Source organism: Bradysia coprophila, assembly GCF_014529535.1.
Source record: "Bradysia coprophila strain Holo2 chromosome IV unlocalized genomic scaffold, BU_Bcop_v1 contig_106, whole genome shotgun sequence".
NCBI lineage: Eukaryota > Metazoa > Arthropoda > Insecta > Diptera > Sciaridae > Bradysia > Bradysia coprophila.
This window is the reverse complement of record NW_023503372.1, coordinates 3,063,797-3,091,646: the sequence shown is the minus strand read 5'-3', so window position 1 is coordinate 3,091,646 and position 27,850 is coordinate 3,063,797. Positions and strand designations below refer to the sequence as shown.

Below are 27,850 nucleotides of genomic sequence, written 5' to 3'. Positions count from 1 at the left end.
CAATAATTCTCGGGAATTATAAAGATGAAGTTCAGGGTGTCTCTAGGTAAACTAGGAAAACGTGAATTGACCATGGTAAATTGTGTTTTGTTTTTCGTGATGATGACCATAGACTATTGTAATTTCTCACTTAGAAAATTGTAGGTTTGTAGAGAGTCTAGTACAATGTTCTTCAGAGTCAACACAGTATGTTTTTTGTGATTTGAACAGGGAACATTATAAAATAGAGAACACACACGCAAATATCGTTTTTCTTCGATTTATTTTTATTCATTTTAAAAATCTCCATTTACAGCGTAATGTCAATTAAATTAAGTTATAAGATAAAATGAAAATTGTAACTATCCACATTTCGATGCAATAAAAATTGTTCATGAATCGTTCATCAAATTAATTTAAAAATAATTCAAAGAAATCTTACACAGCAGCGCGCGTACACCATTCTTTTTTGTTTCGGCTCCTTCTTCAGCTCGTCTTAAATACAATTTCGTTTTTTATTTTATTTTAAATGATTAAGACTAGATTAACAATCATATATAAAACAATGTCATGTAATAAGGTAAAATCCAAATAAAAACATACACAAAAAATGGTTAAATAAATTAATAAAAATGACAAAAAAATAAAATAAAAATTAAATGTTGTACCGATATATGTGACGAACGAAAAAAAAGGGGAATAGCACACAAACTTTTCGATAATGTGGTCGAATCAAATAAATGTTGAAGGTTCAACTAAAAAGAATAATTTTGTCGGACAGTTGGGGTTGTATAAATGCATTGGAATGAATGAAAAAAAAAAAACTTAAAACTAATTTTGGTATTGAGATCAAATTCTTAATATTTTTTAATAAAAAGAAACTTAACTTTTTACAAAAGAAAAACTTAAATGTTTTCAACAACTGAGATCGATTTAATTAGAATTTTCTTAGAATTTGTAGCGAAAACATAAAATTAAATTTTTTCCTCTTTTTTGCTTGAATAATTCTTTGTTTATTTTCAAAATTTAATAGGTTTTCCAAAAAAATAAAAATCAAAAATTTTGCCTAATTTTGATAAATTGTTTCGTCGAAATTTTGCTAAAAAAAAATATTTTCAAAAATTTGGTAGGAAAGTTCAAAATGACTCCTGTTTTAATCAGCGGACATTTCAAAACATTTTTCTTCGAAATAAGACCGTCTATATGTCGGTAAACCTCTCGCTAAAACTAATGTAGACGAATATTGCAGCTATAGATAGGGCTACAATCACTCCACCTACTTCCACAACCAATTTTTTTCTCTTTTCTCTAAAATTCATCTAAAAATTGAGCTAAAGTTTTTTAAAGCAAATTTTTTTTTAAATCTGGGGCTTTATGCTGTTTCAATTGAACTTAATAAAAAGAAAACAGAGGCGAACCAAGTATTTTTAGTCAAGGGAAAAAAAAGAATTATTTCTATCGCAAAATTATAAATAAACATCCTGCACATCTGTTGGCGTTTCGGGTTGTCCCAATTCTCCGCAATCCATGCCCGTTGCCATTTTACCTGGTATCGGATATTGTTGCACTTTCACTGGACCATACTGTTTTTGCATAGCTGCCGTCTCTTTGGCAACGACATTCTCAATGTGCCGAACTGTGAGCTCCACTTCCAATGGATCGCATTGCGTTAGCCGACAAACGTCGTGCAACGAAAATTTGGCCGATGGTGCTTTGATACCGCGCGTCGCAGCGCATATACAGGAACAGGCCAGTACGGAAGGTGATGATTGCATGAACATTGTTTCTGGAAAGAAAGAAAAAAAAATAGATAAATCAAGATGCTGTAGAGAAATGTCGTTAAAAGAAGAAGATACTGTGAGCGAATGCAACGATAAAATCGAAGAGCAGTGAATGTGTAAGGTAAACACACCTGGATGTTACCGAACATAAATTTCGAACAAATGAAGCAGAACAATTTCAATGTCTTTTTTGCACAATTTCATTTCACAATATTAACTGTATTATAAGAATAGAAATGATTTCTCTAACATAATCTCCCTTTTTATGGAAGGTAGAAAGATTTAACGAAGGTGCAGAGGTAAAATGGAAGAAGAAAAAAATTTCTTCAAATTTATTCCACCCCAAATAATATCAGACATTATTTGTAAGCAATAAATGGCGAAAAGAAAATAAATTTTCTATTGAAATTAATATTGTAAATAATGTGGTGTCGTACACATCATCCATATCCATGTGTGTACGATATATATTTATGAAACTATGGAGAGTACATCGAAACATCATCAAAATACATATAACAATATCCATTTTGGTTGATATATCTGGATGGATGTTGATGATGATGTGTATCTTTCAAAGATATTCGAACAGAAAATTTATGATACAACCATTCTTTTATAATATTCTTTTGTCGACGAAAAAGGACATCCGGATCTTTCATTCGACGAGCAGAGTTTAAAAAAAATGGTTTTTTCCGTCCTCATTTATCAGAGACGCTCCAGTATTTATACAGATTATATACGGTTGGGTATATTGTGTCGCGATTCTATCTATTGAAGAAGGAAGGTTAATGTTTGATTGCAGACATTTAATAAGCGGTTTAAAGTCTGTATTTATTTTATCTGTAGCGTTTCTTTACGGGTAATTAATAAAAAAAAATTCAAATTGTTTGCTTTAAAGGGTGGAATAAAATAGAAAGACACGCTAAGGCTGATGTTTGTCCCTGAATCCACGAAATTTCTATCGAAAATACGTCAAAGGTACCAACTTAAGCCAATATAAGTATTTACAAGAAATGTAGGTACGACTTTTCAAATCATTAAGTTCTGAGACTTTAGATGATGTCAGTACAACTTTCGGGAACGAAGACATTTTTTTATACTGCCACAGGCACAGGATTGTTTGAATGGTTTTGTCATTAACATAATACAAATAGATAGAGGTAGAACTCGTAAGGTTCATTGGAGTTTTGTAAACTGACATGTGGGACGCTGGTGGACAATATTTGCGAGCAATGCTCTCGCAGGAGACCCAAAACTTTTATTATTTTGCTCGCGGGAAGAAAGTTGACTTTCCAAGAACTGTCACTACATCTTTGTTAGTCTAACAACCTAAATATTTCACAAACTAAGTAATTATCTTATCTGTTACCTCGTTTTTTCTAAGTATTTTTAACAGATTGATCGCAAAAATTTACGAAATCTATTACTTCATTAGACATCTATTTTTGATATTTTAACCCAAAAGAACAGTGCTCGTCGTTTATTTTCTTCAGGGACACCACTCGTCCTTTCGATGTTCAAACAATACAAATTCTACAAGTAAAAGAATTGAACTCAAGGTAACTCCCGAAGATTTGCTTGGTATGGAGTCATCCTGAAAACTAAGAAGTGCTGAAGCAGGTTTTTTTGTACGTCGTCAGTAGAAAGCTACTCAAGAGCTCTCACGTTCTTTCTGAACCTTCCTGTAAATATGCTCTAGGAACTAGAAAATATTTCAGAAATTGTTGACAATTTTCAACGAACTTTAAAGAATTTTACAGAATCTTTAGGAATTTAATACCAAAAACAGGCATTGTATGTCTAAGGACGACACACCATGCTTTCAAAAAATGTTGACGAAAGTGTAGTACAAAAATGCCGAAAATCATGCGGAGTTGTTCTACGAACGAATCATATTCGAAATGCTAACCCAAAATCCATATTAAATTCTTCCAAACAAATAAATACTCCGTTGCGTGCAAAGGAGATCTTCAAATTCTTATTTACGGCCAGTACGTTATCCTTTTTTATATATACAAATTAAGAGTTCGTTGATACCATAGGTAAAATGTGTACAAGGAATATTTTACTCAAGTATCACCTGTTAAAGTAAAACCATCGTAAAATCGAAAAAGACAGATAAGAATTTCGAATTGTATGGTATCCTTTTCCAATTAGATGCAGAAGGAATACGACAACATCAACGAAATATACATTTTTCTTCCAATAAATATTTTTTTTAAATTATAAGAAGTTACAACATAAAATTCAAGAGAAAAAAAAACGGCAGATGGCAAATAAAAACTTAAATTTGTATAATAAATGTGCCTAATGAAAACGATTGTCGATTTTTGTATATGAAATTAACTCTTGAAGGTACAAAATATTCGAATACAGGACAAAAATATACGGTGGTGCGTATACCTATATCAGAGAAAAATATAAAATTTTTCTTCAGCTTTTATACCTTGTTCTTCCTTCTTGTATTTTGAGGCTCGTATACGTATAAATTGAAGAGAGGTTAATGTAACATAGTGATTGGTGTACTAGGGCTGCTCTGACTCCGGGGAGTGTGGGATATTGGGCTCAATGAGGTGTTTTTCTGGTCCGGAAGGCTTAAATATTGGACCCATATCTTTTTTTAGAATTTTAAAAAATAGTTTAGGCATGGGGAGCGAGGCGTTTGTACAAATGTACGAAACCGTTGGTTAGAAGAGTAAAAAAGATATACACCATCATTCTCCTCTCTTCTAACCAACGCTTTCGTACATTTGTACAAACGCCTCGCTCCCCATGCCTAAACTATTTTTTAAAATTCTAAAAAAAGATATGGGTCCAATATTTAAGCCTTCCGGACCAGAAAAACACCTCATTGAGCCCAATATCCCACAGTCCCCGGAGTCAGAGCAGGCCTATTGGTGTACACACAGGCATTTATATTTTTTGTTCTTTCTTTTTTGATAAGGATACATCGTCGTCGTAACAATAATAATATTATACGACAGCCACAGATGCCAGGTGGCAAAGACGTTACGAAACTTTACGTTCGTTAAACTTTTGATGCAAGGAATATTATTAAGACTTTCGGTAAAAACGGATGGATGTGTTTTCGTTTTGAAACAAAATGGGTGGAGTGGTTGTATTGTTTGCGTTGAGTATACACATTGCGGAGGCATAAACAATGTTTTGTAAACATAAACACGTTACAAACAACATCGATTCGGTATCCTGTGAGCATGCAGTTGTAAAATGGAAATAATTTGAAAAGTGAAAATTCAGCGAATTATAGCAGTCTAATATTGAGAAATATTTCACTAAATTTAACTAAAAAATTCACCAAATTTCACTACAAAATTTACGAAAAATAACTAAAAATTTCAACAAGTTTAGTTATGTCACCAAACGTCTATAAAAAATTCACCAAATTTGGTGAAATTTACTGAAATAATTCTCAATATTAGACCCTAATATCGACGATTTGGAGACCAAAAGCTTCACAGTTTAACCGAACGAATTACAAATAAGAATCAGAAGCGAAAGTTACTTTGAATTTCAAATGATAACTTTCGATACACCGAATTTTGGAATAGTAATCAACGACATTCGGATTTTTAAATTTTGTAAGACGTGATACACCTTGATATGTCTATTAAACAGCTGAAATTCCGAATTTTTTTTCGCGAATGTTAAACTGACAAAAGTAGACGGCCGGTCTTATCAAATAACGACGTGCAATTTTTCTTGATTCATGAATAATATCGTCATATTGTCATATACAACATAGTGTAATCTAACCATTTATTAAAATACGAAATGCCTTTAAGTTCTACCCATACGCCATATATAACTCACACATTATAATGCTTACACATGTCCTCAAATTAATCTTTAAAAAATCATTATTATAACACTGATGAACCAACTCGCATATGTAGACCAAATTTTTTTTTTTCTCTACCGTAGACGTTATAAATGTCTCACCAGGTGTGATTTTTACTTTTATTTATAAGACATGGGGTACGGTAATTTAAAGAAGTTTAATATTTTGTTGTGTACCGTATTTATATTCGGTAATATTAATGTCGTTGCTACACATTTTTTTTTTCGGTTGATACGTTTCTCTATGGTACACACAATTTATGGTATGCTATGCGTCGACCTTCCATTTCGGATAGGTAATGCAAATATATTTTCATATAATTCATGTAAAATGGTATTACCTAAGCCCACAGTAAATACGATAAATGATCTAAATTTCAGATTTTCATCGGAACAAATGACTAATCAAACACATTTTATGTGTAACACAACGAGGACATATTTTAAAGTTTTCGGCGATGGGTATGGGTACATGTCTTTTTTAACCTTTCGGGATGAATTACTGTAGATGGAAGTAAACCCATCAGCATTTTTACGGTAAAGGTATTTAACCTTTTTGAAGTTCTGAATATAAATTGATTATTTTTCTACATGAGTAATTGGCTGGTAACGGAATTTTACGGAGTTCACGTAGTGTTTTGAATTTATAGCTTTAAGAATGATTTAAACAAAAAGATTTGAAAGGTTGCATTGACGAAATGAAATCAACTGTGTCTCGACAAATCGATATAGATGGATTTGGTTGGAGAGCATTGAACAGCGAAATGCATTTTTCTGGCATTTGTTTCTTTACAATTCATTTCACTGTTTGAAAAAGTATTTAAATTTTTTTTTGTGAGACTCCTTTTAAATGAATGGGACTATGAAAAGGAATATTGAATTAATGAAGGCTAAACCAATTCGAAAGTACATTGAGATTCGTGGCAGATTAAATTTCTCATTTTTGCTTCCTTAAAATACTTGATTACATAAGTAATTCACCTGACACTTGAACTGCCCATGTCAATATACTGGATAATCGACTAAATTTTCTTACAAATTTACAAAAACATCTTGTGCTTCAGTGGCTGTGATATGTAAAATTCCTCTAAGTTCATGACTATGATTTGTAATTTGGAATAGATAAGTAAACTTTTAGAAACGGCTAGGCATTTATTATCGACAATTACATAGGAAACGAAAGTAGTAAAAGATTTTGCATCAAAAGCGATAATGCTAAACAAATGAAGTAGAAGATTTAATCGTCATAATACTGATGGTCGTTTCCAAATGCAATTCTAGTATTATATGAGACATTTGTGAAGAGCGAAGTGAAAATTCTGGCGCTCTCAAAATGATGAAGTGGGAAAAATAATGATTGTCTTTCAGAAAACTGTCTTGGGGGTGATCGTGCGTAAAATAAATTCCCACCGAGTAAGTGATATAGCCAAAAGCCAAAATATCTCGTCAACTTACCCTGAGAAAAATCTTTCGATAAAATTTTCAAACTCTGAATTCTGGTTTGACAAACATCTACCAAACAAGGAAGTGACAAAATATCGAAACCGGATTATTTTTCCGAAATATAATTTATGTATTTTGACAGTGCGTTACACTGGTTGGTTTTTATCAGCGGCACAACCCTTTTCCCAAATCACGTTATTCAACATAATGTGTCACAAATCCTTCACACCGTTTTAACGATATGAGAAATAATAAACAACAACAAAAAACTCAAATAAATTGGCATGTATTCCGTTGTATTCCGTGTGTGCATACATATAGAATCTATTTCCTTTAAAACCCCTAATTTTGTTTCCCATTGTTCAGTTAATAAACCCCTGATTTAAGAACCAATTATCACCCCTAAAAGATATATATTGTGTTAACAAAAATGAAGAAGAAGTATTGACATGCCCGTGCAACTACGAGTACGCTCAATATCGAGAAAATACTCACTAATAAAATATAATAAAAAAAAAGAATTCCAATGCACCAAAATCCATCATAGAAACGTAAACATTTTTATGGCCCGAACGCGTACAGCATGCATAAATAATACACAAATTTTCGGTTAAGGAAATTTTTTTTTCTTCTGTTTTGTTTGTGTCCCATTCAAAATATTATCATAAATTCCATTGATGCAGTAAAAGGATTAAATCATAAATCCTATTGCGAATGCAATTTGGACGTAAAACTATTATTAAAATGAAAATGCTTAGAAAATTGACTCGAGGGGTGCACCGTCTAAGTATATGCAATTTTTGTGTGTGTCGTCGGGGGAAAAGAGTGGCAATTGAATTATGTCTGGATAATTTGCACAAGCAATTGAAATTTATTTTTGGCATGATTTTTTTTTTTTTTTTTGTATATTTAGTTTATTCAATCAAATTAAGTACACAATTAGTTTTTACATAAATATTTGAGGTTAAAATAAATTTACAGTCATCCAGACTTTTTCAAATTTATGTTCGAGATTTCTACATTTTGATTCGTGTTTGGACTCGATAATTCAGAGAGTAAATTTTTTTCTGTAAAATGAAATTTCAGTAGGCATATCACCTTATAGATTGAAAAAAGTATATAAAAACAATCAATATTCTTATTTTTTTGAAGGGGGGGGGATTACTTAACCTAGAGATACAACTAATCTGTTGTTAACAAATCAAAGTAGAAAGAAACCAATAAATTCTTAATTTTCAATAATTATTATTGTCAATGGGAAATAAAATTTCAAGATGCGCGTGTGTCTAAAGACAACAGCTTAGAGTCAAGGCCTCTTATCAGCGAGTGAGGGGGTTTGTAAATACAGTTAGCGATTCTTTCGTTTGAAAAATTACCAAATTTACTGATAACAGTGTTATCATGTAAATAGGTCTTGCTAAGCACATTTTTAGCCAATTTGTATAAGTACACGTTGAGTCTTGGTACTTTCGCAATTCTGTGCAGTTCCTCAGTAGATATAAATTTATAATTCGTTCTTGACCTTCTGAAGTTTATTGCCATACGAAGGCATTTATTCTCAAAAACCTTCAGCCTTTTAATTAAGTACTTTGGTAAGGTATGCCAAACCGCCACAGCATAGGTGAGAACCGGTCTAAGTATAGTCACATAGATTTTAACCTTCACATCTTGTGAAATGCCATTATTCGCTTTCATGATAGGATACAGTTTATGCAGCCCAGTGTTTACCTTGAGTAACATTCTGTTCACATGTTCGTTATGCTTGAGGTTCGATTGAACATAATAACCCAGAAAACGGACGCTGTTCTTGAATGGGATTTTTGTGCCATTCATTAAAATAGCACACGAGTTTTCACGGACAATACGCGAACGGTTTGATCTCTGAATGAAGAGTGCTTCCGATTTTTGCACATTCACTTTAATTTTCCAGGTTTGGTAATATCTATGCAACTTATCGAGGTGGCTTTGTACATTTGATCTTGCTCTACTATGCGACAATCGAGTTGAGAAAATGCTCGTATCGTCTGCAAAGACTGTTAGAGTTGTGTTCATATGCGTCGGGAGGTCTATCATAAATATAATAAAGAGTAAAGGACCTAATATAGATCCTTGTGGAACCCCATCATTCACAGATACTGAGTCAGACAGCTGGTCTCCCAACTTAACTCTAAAGCTCCGTTCTTTGAGATAGGAAAACACAATTCTGATGAGATAATTTGGGAAGTTCATCTTCATCAATTTATATATGAGTCCCTCAATCCACATCGTGTCGAAAGCCTTCTCTATGTCCAGGAATGCTGCTATTGTCACTTTGAGATCGTTAAAACCAATGATTGCTTCTTCGAATAACCTTATGAGAGCATGTACGGTGGAGTGCTTGCTCCTAAAGCCGAATTGGCTGTTGGGTAATAGATCATTTTCATCACAGTATTCTAGCATTCTAACATAGAGAACTTTTTCTAGGATTTTACTCAGGCCATTTAAGAGACTGATGGGTCTAAAATTCTTTGCCTCATTTGCCGGTTTACCCGGCTTCGGAATCGGTACAACGTGGGCTGTCTTCCATGAACTGGGGTAGTATCCCAAACTCAGAATACAATTAAACAACTTAGCCAGAAGTACATGTGCTGAAACAGGAAGTTTCTTCAGGACAACGTTCGGAATAGCATCAGGTCCACTAGACTTTTTGTTTTTAATACCTTTAAGAATACGGCTGATTTCATCAGCGTCTGTCAATCGAGGTTCAAATAAATTTTGCGCGACCAACTGAGAGAACGAATTCACCTCAGACAACACGACTACATCAAAATCAGGATCACCCATTTCTCTATTCTGTCGGTGAACGTCGCCATATACTTTAGCAATGGCGTTAGCTTTATCGAATGGATTACTAATTAGAGAGCCATCACTTGCCTTCAGTTCGGGCACCGTCTTTCTATTATCACCCAAAAGTTTATTGATATTTTTGAACATTTTACTGTCTGGTCTGATTTGCTTCAGCTTATTCATAAGCATATGGGAGTCCCTCGCATCAATACTAGCCCTTATGTACTTGTTCAAACGATCAATTTCAAATTTCAACCCGGCATCATTAAGTTTTCGCCGAAAATATGCCCTCCTCAATCTTTTCTTCTCTGCAATGCAGTCCCTCAAATGTCGTGAGAAATGGTTCTTTCCAGTAAAACACTTCTTAGGTACAGACTCATCCATTGCAATTCCAATCACTTCAGTCAAATGCTCAACGCAACAATCAATGTCATTGGAATCAATCAATGTACCCAATTTTAGTCCATCGTCAACTACTTCCATGAATCTAGCCCAATCTGCTTTATTGTACATAAATTGTTTAACGGGGGCCTCGTATGATAAGTCATCATCAATGTTCAAAATGTATTGAACGGGGCAATGGTCAGGGTTGAGCTCAGTAATATTACTACTAGTCGCTCTAACACCTTTAGCCAAAGCCAAATCTATTGTGCTAGGATTTGATTTACTCCTATAGCAGGTGTATGCATTCGGATGAACCAGTTCAGCGACATTGTCATCAACAAGAAATCTGTACAAGACATTACCGTTACTATTATTATCAGAGTTATGCCAGTAGCAGTGTTTAGCATTGAAGTCGCCCCCCATAAAGACATTTGAGTGTAGGCTCATGAGCTTCAGAAGGTCCTTTTTCGAGAGTTTTTTGGGACAGTAAAACGAATTTATAATCAAAGACTTAGAATTACTGAGAGTAATCTTTACACAAGTTGCTTCGGAAGTTTCCAGCAAGGGAGTATTTACCACTTCGTGCTTGAAACGTTCCTCAATCAGAATTGCAGTTCCTCCGCCAGAATCGGACAAACGATCATTTCTATAAATTTTGTAATTTGGGAACTGCACAAAATTGCTACTGTTGAGTTTAGTCTCGCTCAGCAACAAAAGATGAGGTTTCTGATCTGATAAAATTTGACTAATTTCCTCCTGTTTTACTTTACTTTTAGCAGAGTTTACGTTCCAAGCTATTATCTTCAAAGCGCCATGCAACATTATTACGTGAATTGAGACAAGAAATCTATAATCATCATTTTTTTATGCGTTAGATCATTTACCTTTTTGTATTCGGGTACGAAGGTCTGAATTTTATGTAATAAATCAATTAGAGAACAATCAAAGAGATTTTTGGCATGATACCGATGCACTTTTTGTTCCATTCAAGTGTTGCTGGTTGGTTTTTAGTTTATTATTTTACTGGAAATTTCCAATTGAAGTGCTTTCTCTTATAGAGTCGGTAGAACATTAAATAGGTAATTGACGGTAAGTTCATTGGAATCATCTACTCTTGATCAGTTAATTGTACACAAAATTATCGGTTGTTATTAACTGAACGATCGTCTAACCCCCATCATGAATCAATTTGTAGTCAATATTTCCCTTATTGCTTCTGCATAATAATTCGCACTAAGTTCCAAGTGCAAACCTACCTGCATGATAACATTTTCAATTTATTTATTTTTCACTGGCTACAACGTCGCCTTCGAATCGAGCAATGTTACCAATCATTAACAACAGCAAATTATGCCAAATATATGCACATGTATACGCGCAAACATCTTTCATGCATTTTGGCTTTGCTAAAAGTAGCATCACAATATTAAGAGGATATGCTGTGTGTAATACAATGTTTAATAATAAATAAACGACAGGTGATGCCCGTATGTAGACCGTGCGTGGTTTAAAAGTCCATCAGAAAGGCCTTTTAATAAGGTATAGGTCGGGATCACGGTTTTTTTTCTCTTCGTTTTTTTTTTATTAAACAAAAATATTTTGGATTCTGCGTAAATCATGATCATTGCTGTCTCGGACGAAAGTATAAAAAAAAAACACCGAAACGAGACAACAACAACGATTTGAGTAATAATTTTACGATCATTTCGATATTTAAAACATATGTAGGAAATTACGCTTAAAATGCATCGAAATGCACCTTGCGTTTTTTGATTGTGAGCAGTTGTTTCGAGATATTGTTTAATGATTTGGTTTTTTGTTGTTGTAGCTGTTGTATATCGTTCATGTCGAAAGGATGCAGAAGAGATGTCGAAATGGAAAGGAAGAAGATGGAGAGCAAACAAAGTTTTTTTTTTCTTATTTCGTGTTTAGGAACCACCTGCCACCTAAATTTTTTTTTCACTCTGGCTTGTTGTTGATCATTATATTGTGTCTTGAGGTGAGTTGGTCTGAAATGGTATACTTATAAGAAGAAAAAAAAATGGAGAACAGACAGACGCTTAAGTTTGTTGTGATGCTTGAAAATATACCAACAAAATAAGAAAATTTGTAGATGTAGGTGGATACCAATTAGATTATTTGTCAAAATCTTTCTAACAATTTATTTACGATTAGCAAGAATTTGTTTGCATGGATTTGCACGATGCTATAGCGCGATTCGATTGTTTCGCTTTCCTGTAAATTTATCGTCATTTTGACTGACTATTGGGCTTCGGTCTGTTTGTTGGTGGTAAAAAATTGTTAAAAATAATGGTAGTTAATGCAATCGAGTGCTAAATACTTTTTTAGGCGCTAGATGTGTACATGGTTACAGGTTGATTGTGACAATGTGCCTAAAATATTATCCCTTATCACCGAGCTGAGTACAACGTTTTTCCTTTCAAGCGAGTAGAGTACAAAGAAACGACTACTCATCTGTTATCGACAATTACAACTAAAATAAACGAATATTTGTGACTGGTGCTATCTTTTATGATAAAGTATATGTTAAATCTGATGAAGTAATAGATTTTGAAAATGAAATACTAGAAATAATTTGAAACCTCAGATCAGATACTTCGAGGATTTTCAATGAAATTTTCTATGATTTTAAGAGGATTTTCTCAACAGTTTTTCCAGGACTTTCAAAGATTTTTAGCAAATTTTAAAAATTTTGTTTTTGAGAGTTTGATTGAGTTTGCAAGGATTTTTTAAGGATTTCTTGTTTTGCTTGGTCAGTAAGGATTTCTTTAAAATTGTTTTGGTTTGAGCATTTTCTAATGAAATAATTTTCTACTTTCCAAAATTTTCTAGTTCATCCGTCCTTTGATTTTGATCTTCTTGACGAAGGGATTACATTTATTGCAGGTGTTCTACTTTCATCAGATATCTGGGAGAATTTTTAAACCCTTTAGGAGAGACAGAAGCGGTAGGCTATTCAGATTACATATTTTTTGGGCCATAGAACAATGAAGTGTCGGCTATAATATGCGTCAATCAAACCAACTTTTTATTAATTTTCAATATAAATTTATGGCTTTGACTATGCAACCCTTACACCAACAAAAAAGTTAAAAACGCTTCGTTAAGCAATTGTGTTTCGAAGCTTAATGTTTACTCCATTCGAGTTAATAATAAAAAACCCATATAACACCTTCGACAAATTACAGTCCTTTCAAAATATAAAATTATAGGACAGGGATGAAAATGTGTGTTTTATCGATCACTACGCACCACAAATATTGTTTTGTTTTTTTTTGTGCTGCACATTCACCGTAATATTTGTTTTCAACTCTATGAACTGACTGTTTTTTCAATGTTATTTATTTTAATAATAATAAAAAGAAATATTCCAGCACATTGCATGCCAAAATCAGTGAAACGTATAATTTCGCTTCAGTTTTCAATTATTTCCAACATAAAAAATTTAAATAAATTAAAATGCAACTGCGTAGAGGTGAACGAATCAAAGGTCGTATCAATCGTTTGTGTGGTGTAAAAGTTATATTTTAACAAGAAATCATAAATATTCAAAGGTGTTGTTATGGTATTATGGCAGACGCGCATCTTTTCCTACACAAAATATAGATAATTAAGCGAACGTTGCACTCGTTAATTTACCAACGATGTTTATATAATGGGTATACGAAAAGGACTCGCGTCATTCTTTTCCACAACATAAGGTTTCTCTACGTATAGTAGAACTATCTTTGTGTTGTGCTAACTGATAGACATATTTCAAAGTCTCGTTTCAATGAACGCATTTGTATATAAAAAAACGTCTGTCCTCTCATTAAACTTTGAAAATTGAATTGAAACATTTTATACAATCGACCAATGGGATATATCTCCGTGTTCATGTAAGGGCTGTATAAAAATTTATGGAAAGCAATTACGACCGATCGAGTAACAATTAGTGAGATCAAAAAGAGATTGCGGCCATAAAACGCAATACTGATAAGGAAAACCGTTAATTTATACAACAATGTGTCCCTCTCTTTGTTGTTTAATCATTAAAACGGCACCCTTATCATTAGAGAATCAAACAAATTATTTTGAAAAAAAAACGTTCTCCCTCTGTTTTCACATATATAATTTTCCTTCAACAGTTTGTGAGTCGAGCCAACAAGTGTTTTTCGGAAAAATTGAAAACGGAAGCAAGAGTCAACTGCATTCTGTTTCCCTTTTCTCCGGACAGAAAAAATTAATTACATTTTTGAGCACCGTTATTAATATGGTGTTGTTTGTGTAACATGTCCCGGCATTGAGGATATCCACTCAATGGTGGAACAATTAACTTATTTCTCATTTTTTTACCAATATTCAGAGGTGTCACACACGATCACGAAATGTTGCCGGTAGATGATAGGGGTCGTTTTACTGCATTATAATAAAGGTATTTAGTTTGTGCTGGAAATGGTCTATTTACATTTAACGTTGTGTACGTGGCTTGAGAGCATAAACTATTTGTATTATGCTGTGTAGCAACAGTTTGACTTGTTTGTTGAAATTTAGAATTTTTAAATGTATGAGAATGTGGGTGTTAAGGCAATAAACAATGGGTATGCAAACGTGATATTTTTCAGAAGGAAAAAAAATATTTACCGAATTCCAACACATTCGACAGGTAGAAAGAAGGGTTGTTTCAGTGAACAAATCGTTTTAGCAGTTTTAACAAGACAAATTGTTTGAAAAAATATATTCGGTGAAGTCTTTAAACGAAAAATTGTTATTTGATTTTCAGATTTCAATTTCAAGGATTATTGACTTAGAGTCATAAATAAAGCAAAAAGCTTGTTACCTCTCAGGTGGTTATGCCACACAAAAATAAAACCGAAAACACTTATCATTCCCCGTTTACCATCGTCCGACAAGCTCTCATATCGTTTGAACCCAATACTGAAGTGAACTAATAAAATCCGAAAATCTAAAGCTTGTCCGACAGCGTCCGTATTTGCATTAGATTTATTGTGATGTTTTGTTTGAGAAATCTTGAACTTTTAATCCGAAAAATAAACCATCAGACAGGGATTCTGGTATGTACCGAATATTCTGGGTCATATAATAAACACACCAACATTGTATGGATTCTTATTTGTCAACAGTGATTTTATGGTTCAACCGAAAAACCTGAATATTTAAATACAAAATCGTCATCAGGAGATTAATATTCATTTTGATAATAAATTTTATTTTACGATTTTTGAATGTTTTTTTTTCTGCTGCTGCTGCTGCTGCCTTCAATGTTTGTTATAAGAAATTATTTTAAATCAAAAAAAAATTATTCATCTCTTTGCATAATATTATTTATGTCTTCTACCCTCTGTCAGGCCTAGACACAATCGTCGTTACATTTTATGTAAAAATAATGCAAGGAGTCCGTAGGATATGAGGGTTCGAAAAAATGTTATATAGGAAAAAAAACCGACTCTGAGTCGAAAAAAGGACTTAATATTTAGAGACGAAAAAAATCTCCTTGAGATAGACTTCCATTGAAATTGTGATGTTAGACTCAGGGTAGATATCTAGACGGTGGTGTATTCTCATGCTATTTTTTTCCGTAAAGTTTTCAAAACATGGGGTTCCTATAAACTGGATTTTTATGACTGCTGTTTGGTTTGTTTGCTTATTGTACTGTCTTGATTGACAAGAAAAATCAAATGAGGAAATCATTTCATTTGGCATGATGATGTAACGTTTTATTACCGAATGCATGGAAAATTGTTAAAAATTATCTGGAGTAGAACGATACATACAATACAAGTATTGATGTGTATTACAGAAGAGAGAGAGAGCCAATTTACCATATTAAAAATAGTTCATGAATATGAAATTCTCACAGCCAGTCGACCAAAGGGTCTGAGTGACATATAATGGAAAATGGATATAATGTGCGGTGCAGAACCGGTGATGATAAGGTAAATAATGACATAAAATAATCTGAATTAATTACCTGTCAAGGACTTTATTGTCCAATGAATTGGTTATAGAGGGTTATGACTGGTTTCAATCAATTTTCGTTTTTTCATTCGTCAACTAATGAGATCTTACCGTTATTGAGAACCGGTAGTAAGGCCTTTTGCGTCTTAGAAACGTTTCATCACAATATAAATTGAATATTTGGAATGGTTACGAACATCTAGAGACTCCATTGGTTCTATAGATGTTAGTCCAAAAGTAAAGGTGTAAGGGAAAACATGGTGTAAGGGAAATTTAATGTCCGAATATCTCGAAAGAGGGGAAAGTTTTATGGATGGTCCTGCGAAATCATACTTCGAACTTTTTGGAATCCTTTAAGAATTTTTCCGAGTTTTTTCCCGAATTTCCGAACTCTTACAAATATGCTCTAATTTCGGGATATACTGTGAGGAAGAAAATGTTCCCAGTTCCCTTCAAACAGCTTAACAATTTATTAAAAAATTTCATTCGCATGATTTGTTTTATCGTATGTGTTAATGACGACGACATAAAATAATCCGAATTAAATTAACATATAAAACGGACAGATTTACAGCCACTACCCTTATGCCCTCGTCGTAGGCATACATCAATTTAGAAGTTGTTTTTCTCTTCCTCTGGCATTGTTTTACATTGTAAAGAAGAAATAATGTACCGCGTATCGCATATGCCGTTGCAAGTTTATTTAATAGACATATAATTATCGTGACCATAAGTTTGATTAAAAAAATGCCCCGTGTAATGAAGAATAAACTTTTTTTTCTTCTTCAAAACATTTCGAATCAAACATGGCATTATCCTTTCACCCTTTCCTTAAACCAATTCGAAGGTAAATTAAAGACAAAAAAAACATTTATATTCACTCTTGCATGTACATGGAGTTCTCCTCGTTCACCAAACGGGACATCTGCTGTACAATCGAATACATTAAAATTACCCAAAGAACCCTGGCAAATAAACAGAACTTATACCATATATAAACCGAGGAGTAATTTCTTGATATCATCGACTTTTCCATGTTAAACCTATAAGAAGTCCTTGGGTGTACCGTCATCGTAACACGTTTGACTGTAAAATTTAAATATTCTACCAGAACGTATCATTTAATGGTCCGACTCATATTTTTACAAAGAATAAAAATGCAAAGACAACACTCTTGAGAACATCTGCTTCGGGATGGTCAATTTTCATTTATTAAAATTTTATGTCGTTCGGAACCACTGTGTCCAATATAATACATAAATGTGTCCTACCATCGTAATAAAACGTTTAATTTGCTATTCTATTTTTGCGGTTGGATTTTAATTTATTAACTGGTATAACATTCTCTATCGCTCTGCGTTACCTATGTGTGTTTGATGTATATTAATGCGTCCACGTATATATACCATGTTCGACACGAAATGGTTTTCACGTATATGGGAGTGTGGTTACTATTCGGACCTTTCGGATAATGGTCGTCGGAATTAAAGGGACATTACAATTCAATTTTTTTTTTTGGCGATGTTAGACCTTCACCGGGTATACCGTACATGATGTATTTAGTTCACGAAATAATTAAGTGCATGAACACGACATTATAAAAGGACATTGAATCATTAAGGTAAATTAAATGAGTGCATCGGCATGTATAATATGCTTTGTGCATCGTCATTCCAATTAAATTCGAATTTTTTTTTCATATTTTGTGCATTTACGTTTGTGCATTGTGACATATTTGTAATGTACAGATAAAGAATCATTAAATTTCCAATTTCTAATTTAGTTTTGATGATAGGACATAGTCTCATATAAATTTGTTGTATTCGTAGCAAGTATAATTGCTGATGTCATTAAGTAGTTTACATCAATACTAACCCCATATTGTGAGTCAACGTTCATAATCATAATTGCGATGGTAGAATGTTTGCACATGGAGTATTTTATACAATTTTTGAATTCATAATTCGTTGAGAATTTGAATTTCGTTTTTGTTTTGTAAACAACGCGTTTTACGCACATACACACATGATGACGTTAGAGTCTAGGTAGAACCAGATCAGACGTTATTTAGCATATCTTTTATGCCGAATGATTGTGCAATTTTTCCCTATTTTTCCCCTCTGATATATTAAGGGATGTATTTGAACTGATCGCAGGAAAAAGAAGAATTGATCGCAAGATGAGAATTTGATAGCAGGAGAGAGAACCTCTATGTTTCCTAATAATTTTTGAAGGGAAAATAATTCTCCGGACTCAGCATTACATGGACCCATCGATCAAATTCTATTTTTCTTGCGAACAATTCTTTTATTAATCTTAGTTGGACGAAAATATGATATGAACACATTTTGCCACAAATATAAACATTGAGCAGCAGTACTAATAATAATTAACCAGAACCACATCATTGTTGAATTGACCTTCCAGTAAGAAAGTTTTTTTTTCTTATTTATAAAAATGAAAAACTTCTGATAAAATGTTTGAAATGTGTCAATGTTCATTTACACACAGTACCATCTGTCATCAATGCCACCCTTACTTAAAGAATATAATAAAGAATGAAAAAAAAAATCGTGCCAAGAAACATTCGGAACAATGGTTCCATATGAAACAACAATAGTCTGCATAAATAATACCATCAAAGGCTCACTTCAATTGTTCGGATTTTTTCTTCTTCTCAATATTTCTTTCTTTAAGAAATCTCATAGGAAGAATTTAAGGTATAAGAAAAATTGTCGTGGTGTTAAAATGAAGAGAAAAAAAAATTGTTATATTCGAAGACGAATGTGCATTAAACATATTCAGCTGTCCCTTGAAAGTCCTTCGCTTTATTATTGTTATATTTGCCAGTGTATGTTAAAATGTAAAAATTCTCTTTGCCATATTGCACAAAGTTTTAAAGGTTGTTTCGCTTAGCCCTTAAATGATTTCTGAAATCGGTTTGCAACCGAAAATCTTCTCGTTGAATTTTTTTTTCTTCCTAACAACAATACGCAATTCGTCTGGAGTTTTAAAATGTTATTATACGGCGAGCGTTTTTTTTTTCATTCGTCTTCTTCTCCTCTCTGTACGTAACACTCAACTCCGTTGTAGGTACAAAAATATTGTGCAAATTCAAGCATTATAAATGAGTTATATATGTTTAGGGTCTTAAATAAGCAAAAATTGAAAGTAAAGTACATTCATGAAAGAGAATTGTGAAACCCTTACCGAAGTTTATGTTAAATTAAAGGGATAAATCGAGACAGCAGAAAAAAAATTTATATTTAATCTGAAGCAAGTTTTAAAGAATATCCTTTTCAAATGCGAAATCAAGGCTATGTGGTGCGTTTTTTTTGGTCTATTCGACTCTTTTCTCGTTAAATTGCCTTCCAGTCATATAATAGTTCCATCAATAAAAGATTATTTACCCGAATCTTATTAAAAACGTGTTACGATTCACCGAAAAAACTAACCCAAAAAGAAAAAAAAAGTTCATTTAAAGTAAACCATTTTCGTAATAAAAAAAAATCCCCAACAATGAAACGTTTTTGCAATAGACATCGCCCGAATGATTCCATTTTATTAAAGAAAACTTAACTCAAATGCCAATTAATTTTCCATTGTTATAAATTGCAATGGAGTTAAAGGCTGTGAAATTATTGTTCCAGGTGCGTGGAAGATTGCAATTCGCCTTTCTTTTTCGGTTAAAGTTAATAAAAAAATAAAGTAAACGAAAACGAATGCAGCAGCGCAAAAAAATAGGTTAACGAATACGATTTATGATTTCGGTTTGGTTGAGGTCAAAGGTAAGACGAGACGTAAAATTCTGGGTAGAGAAGAAAAAATGTGATTGGATGAGGGAACCGATATCTGGTCTGGAAAATTACCAAACGGTTTTCTATTGATGAACTGATAACTAGCTGTAAAGAAGCATTTTTGAAGCGGCTAGTCATCTGTTATCGACAACAACGATCGAAATAATCGATGAGCCTCGGCAAGTGTTCTCTAAGTATCGTAAAATGTTTTTTTTTTAAACAAATGAAGTAATAGATTTAGATTTAGACAAGAGAAGTAGTAACTTAGCACTCAATATGAGTAATTACCGGCTGCGCCATAATTGTGTGCAGTCTTTTTTGTCGTATTTAAATTAAAATAATTAGTTAAATGCAACACGCCACATCAGTGAATTATAAGAAAATGAGATGACCCAGGTCATTTGCAATTTCAACCACCCAGGTCAGAAAATTTCCTGGATCCGTCATTTATCGACGAAACTTCATTTTTTTAATAATTTGCTAATGTTGAACATCCCGTTTCTGCATTTAATCATTCATATACCACAATCTGTATCAGTAACTTTAAGAGAGCCTAATTAACATTCATTCGTATTCCAAAATAAGATAAAATTTTGCTTGTTTTGTGTTTCGTATTACACTTCGTTGTAATCTGGACTGTGAAAACAATATTTTTTCCGTATTACATGAAATAACAGCATTTATGAGACGATAACAAGAGTAGTACTATCGTTGTTAAGCGAACACTGTGGACGCATAGAATTAAAAATGCAATTCGATGCGAACCAGTGGAAAATAAAAATTTTTATTTGTGATATCAACTGCAAAGTAGCGGAATTAATGATTAACTAATGCGAGGTGAAAATGGTAATGGGATAAGTGATTGATATATTTGTTTTACTTCTCAGGAACGGTTCCCACGGCTTTTTTGTGCCTGTGCTTTCAAATTAATTTTATCTTTGCATCCTTTTTGCTTTTACTCAGTTAGAATAATTCCTAACTCATTCTATTTGATAACCTGGGGCCAACCAAAAATCTTTTTTTTTTAGAAAATTGCAGTCGAGATATTATCCTAACTCATCCAACAGAATTGGTGTCAAAATTTTCGAGAAAAAAAAAACTTTAAAAATTCTTACCTGTTTGGCAAACCGAAACTAATGTAAGTGCATGTTGACGAATGTGTAAATTTTCTCTACCCCACTTCACACGTTCCAATATGTGATCCACAAAATCGTATCCCGTTGTTCCACTCAGATTCCATTGTAATGTTGCCAACAGTAAGAGTTCCCAGTTCTAGTTAATCGAATTAAAAAAAAAAATAGAAAGTTGAAATTGACGTGCTCTCGTTTAAAACGGTAACAACACATACAGCAATAAAGTGTGAGTAAAGGATAAAATTTGTTTTGAGATAAAACTCATAATTTCAAGAGCATGAAGCATGTGATTAAAATATGACCGTGTGAACACCGTAAAAAAAGTGTGTATGTGCGGTGCTTAAAGTGTTAGGTATCAATATTGCCTACGCTTATGCCATTTAACAAGATTTCTCTTTTATGTGGATACGATGTCGAACATGCATCAACATAAATATTTCACTCTAATTATATTATCTGAAGCCATGCCAAGGGCACATTTATTTATTTTGATTATGGATGGCAGTACGGGGAATCCTAAAAACAATCCACTATGAGGGTTTTTCCAATGCGTTTCCAACATTTAATTAGACCGAAAGTAAAGAAATTTTTATTTAAACATTGTGTTAATGAGGGGTGAAATTTTAGAAAGTGAAAATTGTTGTTAAAATTTATTGAATTTCACTTATCGTGTGTAGTGCAACCCGTCATTCACATGCATAGTGGTTCGGTAATATCACTTTTTTTTCCTTCGAAATTTATTGTTATTATTATTTGTTACACCAGATAGATTTATGCTGGAACGAATGGAGAGGATCGTTTTGAATATGTTGCATTTTGCTGAGAGAATTTTCGGGCCTTTTTTTCTCAAAACAAGATGTTTATCTAAAGTGGCTGATGATTTTAATTAATTTATAGAAATTGATAGAGATATGAGTGTTGGCTACATAAATAATGGGTTTATTGGGTGGATATGACTCAATCTATAAAGTGTTGCAGTAGGGTGAGTCCTTCGAGACTTTGATACTTTTTATACAATTTGAAACGTTGATGATTTGTGCTCGGAGGGGTAAAAGGAAAATTTTGAACGATCCATTCTAGTACCATTCATAAACCTAGTTTAATTGAATTAGGAGATGAGGAGTATGACAGTGAGACATACGTGTTGTAAGGTATATGAAACGTGCGAACAAGGGGGAGGGGTTTTAAAAAAACCTAGAAAAAGTGAGGACGCGTTTTATGAATATCTTGTACTAGAAGGTGAAGATACAGAATGTTGGCAAGTGTTTCTTTACGGATTTAAGGTTAATCTTGGGAGAGATGGCAAGGAGGAAAATAGCTCTGAACACAATATTGGACAAAACTATCATGAAACGAGTAGAATTTGTGTTTCAAAATTTATCCTCAGATTTTGCGACATTCAATTGATTGCACTTTGTAAGTGTACGTGTCTCATAACATGTCTGTATCATATTAGGCCTAACCTTCATGTCATCGATGAATTCAAGGAAATTGACATATCAACAAGGCAGAGTCGATCGTTGCCAAAAAAAAAGAAGGAAATCATCCATTGAATGCCTGCCTCATAAATCATTTTCTTCGCAATCCGAATGTAACCAAAAATCTTAATTGCTTGATTGAATTTGGCAGTCTAAATTGAGCCTAAATTGAAAAACCAAAATTTTTAATCAGAAAATCATCTGAAGCCAATGAACTACCACAATCCAATTAATGAACTGACTACCGCATGTCATATGATATGCTCATTATGAGAAACGAGAGAGAGAAAGCAATTATGCGAAATGTCCTTGTTATAAGTTCTGCACTGCATAAACACGAATTAATTTCATTTTACCGAACAATATGTCCATGTCATCTAATATGGTGTGCACACAACATACCCCTATTTCTGCAGCAGCAGTAGCAAGACAACTCAGTATGTAGAATGATTGAATACCAAAAATCAATTTAATTGAATTCAAATTTTTCTCTTGTAAGGATGCATTTTATCATATAGAGCAACCAGCTATATTTTTTTCGCACTAACTGTAATGTATGGACCACCATCAAGTTGAAAGCAAGACGAACAAAAAATAATTGTTCAGTCAAAATTTGGATGGTTCACACGATCGAAATTTTGAAATTATTTTTTGAACATGAGTGAGATGCACTTTCAATCGTCGTGTAACGTTAACAAATTCATGTTACATTATACGTACAGACACACACGATATACCTTTTGCGAAAAAGGATCGTTTTTAATCCTCACTGCAGCCATATAAAAATGGTAAAAGTAGTTGAACACTGAGCATGAAAATTTCCATGAGACAGGCGAAAATATTCTTCTAAAATTTCAATGGGGAGAACGTAAACAAAAACCGATTCAGGTAGAAAAATCAGAATCTCATCTTCACATAACTTGTTGCTGATTGTGACCAGGAAAAATGTTTCGATTCGGAGAGCGTGGGTAAATATTTCGTTTCGTTTGCTGTTCGATCCTCATTGCAGTATGGGAAAAAAAAAAGAAATTTTCGAGAATGAGAGACTCTTACGTAAAATGGAAATAGTTTTCAACAAAAGTGCGTAAAAGGTCTTCTGGTGCATTTATATCGATGATCATCAGGTAGATATATATTTGCCAGATACATTCAGATATTTACCAACAATCAGCGATTGAATTTCGTTATTTGTGTATACGCTTTTCGGTGATGAGTTTTGATTTAAGGTTGTCCTAAACAAACGGATGTGATTCAAAATCAAATATTATGAGAAATGTTGCGTGAGATAAACTGTAACAATGTCGACTCATTGAGGTCGGCATTGTTCGAGTATAAAAAGGTTGCTAATCGAATGAATCGTCCCTGATCGAAGTGTCTTATCTTCTAGTTCAAATGTTCACGTTCATACGATTTTAAGTTCAACCGAAATCTCTATTCAGAAACATCTTCAGATAAAATAGTTCCGAGAATTCACTGCGGGATTTCAAAGCATTTTTAAACACTCGAAATCTTTCGTATCCATTCAATGATCTATGGTTTCCTTTCCTATGGCATTTTCTTTGCCACACTTCCGTTCTATCGCGCGGTGTTACTTTGTTTTAACTTCCAGAAAATATATTTTATGACCGATCTTCGACAACTAAAGAGAATTTGTAGGACCACAACTGTGACGGTTATGTCGCAGAAAAAAAAATCGCAAGGAAACCATGGTAAACAATAATTTGAAACGAAAGACCCAGGCGACGAACCTTTAAGTTCAGTGGAAGTATTTTTCCGTTCTTTTGTGTAAAAGAATTGCATAAAAAGTAATCCATCCGACACAGTCAATTACACATCATAACTCGTGTACCAGGCCATAAAAAACCAACAACCGACATCCGAGAAAAATTGTATGTGAGTTCTCTGACAAACCACTAACCGAATCTTAGAAACATTTTTCTTGTAATATGCGACGCACATGTGTGTCGATGTTATTAAGACAATCTTCGAAGGACGAACGTAAAATTGTTTTTGAAGAAAATTAGTGGTCAAGTAACGAGGGTATAAATTGCATCCTTTTGAATGAATGACATCAGCCGAGGAAGTCGAACATCATTTAAATAAACTTTCGTTTCCTTTGCCAGCAACAAATAATTTTTAATTTAAGTTTTTTAATGTCCGGAAATCTTGTACCCCCAAAGTGTTTATTTTCTTTGAACTCGTAGCACACATTTGTTATACTACATGCCCGTTGTGTGTGTGCTGTAATATATTCTCGTAATTGCTTATCATATTTTTTTTGTGAATTTTACAGTTTTTTATTCTCCGTCTTCTTTTGCGGAAATTAACTAAACAAACCCACAACAACAACGCAACAAAAACTGCTCAACAACTTACCCTTATCTCATCGGGTGACACACTGTAGTCTGTGTAAGCGCATAGCAGATCTGTTGTGAGAGCATAGCATTGTCGAATTTTCGTGGCTAATAGAAGACACACAGCACCAAGTAGTTGAAATTGTTGACGTGATATCGGGCACATACACAGAAATCGGTCCATATAATTAACGGCTAAAGGAAACACTTGCTCTTCGCATCGTTGCTCGTCGCATACCTTTGATAAAGACGGAAAAAAAATGTTTAATTAATTAACACAGGCGAAAGGTTCGTCACCTCGCGCATTTATGGTAAAAAGAAATGCTATCGGTAAAAGTAAACACAAGAGCTCTGTAGAGCTGAAGAATAGAACGGAAAAGAGAATTATGCGTTCCATGTTAACAGTATCGGTTTTTGTTATCACAAGTGTTTTCATACCATGGCTCACATGGTTGTTTTTTTCAGATATTTATACCAATGTTGACCTATTTCGAATGTGAATATTGTAATGCAGTTAAGAGTATTGCTTGAAATATGCGAAATATTGCTTAATGTACACACACACCGTTCACATGGTAGAAACTATTTCCCATTGATAAGTTCGTCGGTCGCGGGTATATGTAGGAAGAATTCAGTTGAAACAACAATGTGACGAGTGTGGTACTATAAGATGAGAGATGTTACGTCATATATGCTACATCTCAATTGAGTGAAGATTTATGATATGATGACGACATTCCAGTCTGGTATTTGTGCATTTGTGGAGAGACGGCTAAATAAATAGTCGATGAAGTTCAACGAACGTTGATCGGTGGTCATACGTTTTAGGGTCCTCTCAACCCAGGGAATATTTTTGAGAAATTTTAAAAAACTTTCAGAAATTGGAGAAATTTTAGGAAATTTATAGAAGCTTTGGGAACTTTGAGAAATTTGTTTTGCAGAAACTTTGAGAAATGGATTTCTCAAATAGTCTTCGTCTGAACCTTATGTCCCCCCGTTGATTAAATTAAAAAAGTAATAAATTACTGGTCATGGAATTTGACGGTTATTACGTGCAACCAATGCTAAGCCAATCAATTCCAATAAAATTTAAAATTTTCCATTTAAATTCAGACCAAATCAACTGAACCAAACGACGTGTTTAATGAATGCCATTTTTATGGTAAAAGTCATTAGAAGCTTAATGGTTTTGCCTAATGTATGGAAAATCTTTTCGGTGTGCGTAGTGTTAAAATCATGAAGATTAGAAGACACATGATACTTTCTTGCGAAGTTTAGTACAAAATAGCAGAAAAAAGTCAATAAAATTCGCAAGTTGTCGGTAAGTCATTTTAACAGCCGATAAATCATAGCATAAATTAAAGTGAACTGAAAAATCCACCGAATCAATAAAAACATGTTTACATCGAAATGCCGAGCTCTCGATATACCGAACCGTTTAAAAATAAAAATCGGAAAAAAACGATTTAGACACAGAGAGTGAAAAAAAAAACGGAATGTTAACGATTTGGCGAAACCGCAAACAGCAATATTTTTATTCATACCTCCAACATCCAAGTGGTTACGACTTTTCGCATGAATGGTTGTATATCCCTTTGAATGTTGCGGAAATAATCACAAGGCGGCATCGTTGATCTCTCCAAGGCCAATAGATTTAATATGACCCGAGGATCGCTGGCTAATGTCGGATCCACTTCAGCGAAATTACAATCCATATTTTTTGATATAGATTTCGTTCGGTCTTTGGCGAATAAAATTCAAATTAGTTCACAGAAGTCGTTTTCCAGCACAGGCACTACAGTATTCACATGTAACAACACACCAAAAATTTCACGATTTTTCTGTTGATTTTTTTTTTTGGATTTTGTTTTCGTATAATTTCTGCTATTCAAAAAAAAACCTTAAACTTGTGCAATCATATTTCATTCCATTAAGTTTATCGGGTGGTCCTGATTTGATATTATCCAGTTTCTCTTATTTTTCTTCGATTTTTTTTTATGTAATTAACTGGTCACCGAAATTCGTTAATTTCATTCACAAAAATTAATTAAGATACAAATCTCTGGTTTAACGTCCTCTCACATTCACTGGTTTAATGTAGCAAGAACAAAAAAAATGTATCGAATATCTGTAAACATTTCACCCAGGCTCACACTCTTAAAAATATATCGATAACCGAACAGCAACAGACCTAAAAGTCGTCTGAATTCTTTTATGAGAATTTCTACCAGTCAGTGATAACATTCGGCATGTGAATACATGTAGAAATTTAAAAATCAACATAAATAAACATTTTTTAAAAGCCGACACATATATCGGGGGACCAAGTTCGTTTGCATGTGTGTATGGATGCAATACATGAAGACTGGTACAGTACGAACACATTGGGTGTATGGGTGTGTTAGTGTAAATATCGAATAAGCTAAGGTCCTGAATTGCTGGTATGAGTGAAGTTTAATAGAAATGAATTTCTCATCTTGCTCTTTGGTAACCGACACATAGATGTTTATATACCTGATGTTTGTGTGTTCTCCATAATTTCTCAAAGAGATGGGGCATAAGGAACGGGACTTTTACTGGGTTCAAAGAAATGCCTCTATATACACAATGATCACGTCAGATCATTCTAAGTAAATAGGAAAATTTTTCTCATTTTTTGTGTGAATCATTCACTACTGGATCAATCAAACGAAATGTTTTGTTGACTGTTTGGATAAAATGTTGAAACAGTATCAATAAGCATCTGTTCACGAATGTCTGTTTCCTTTTGATTTTCATTGTTCGATTTGTCAGTTTTGTTTTTAAATAAGGAAACCCAGAGGTGAATAAATCCCT

The 27,850-nt window shown here is 33.4% G+C and overlaps 1 protein-coding gene across 1 annotated transcript; it reads right to left on the bottom strand.

Moving 5' to 3' along the window:
* Positions 1–429: 429 nt before the first annotated feature.
* On the bottom strand, positions 430–27,243 carry LOC119070657 (G1/S-specific cyclin-D2-like). Its single transcript, XM_037175088.1, has 4 exons — positions 26,560–27,243; positions 25,038–25,253; positions 21,166–21,322; positions 430–1,765 (listed from the first exon to the last, which is right to left on the bottom strand). The coding sequence occupies exons 1-4, from the start codon at positions 26,728–26,730 to the stop codon at positions 1,446–1,448; spliced, it is 864 nt and encodes a 287-aa protein (XP_037030983.1). The 5' UTR covers positions 26,731–27,243; the 3' UTR covers positions 430–1,445.
* Between the last annotated feature and the right edge of the window lie 607 nt (positions 27,244–27,850).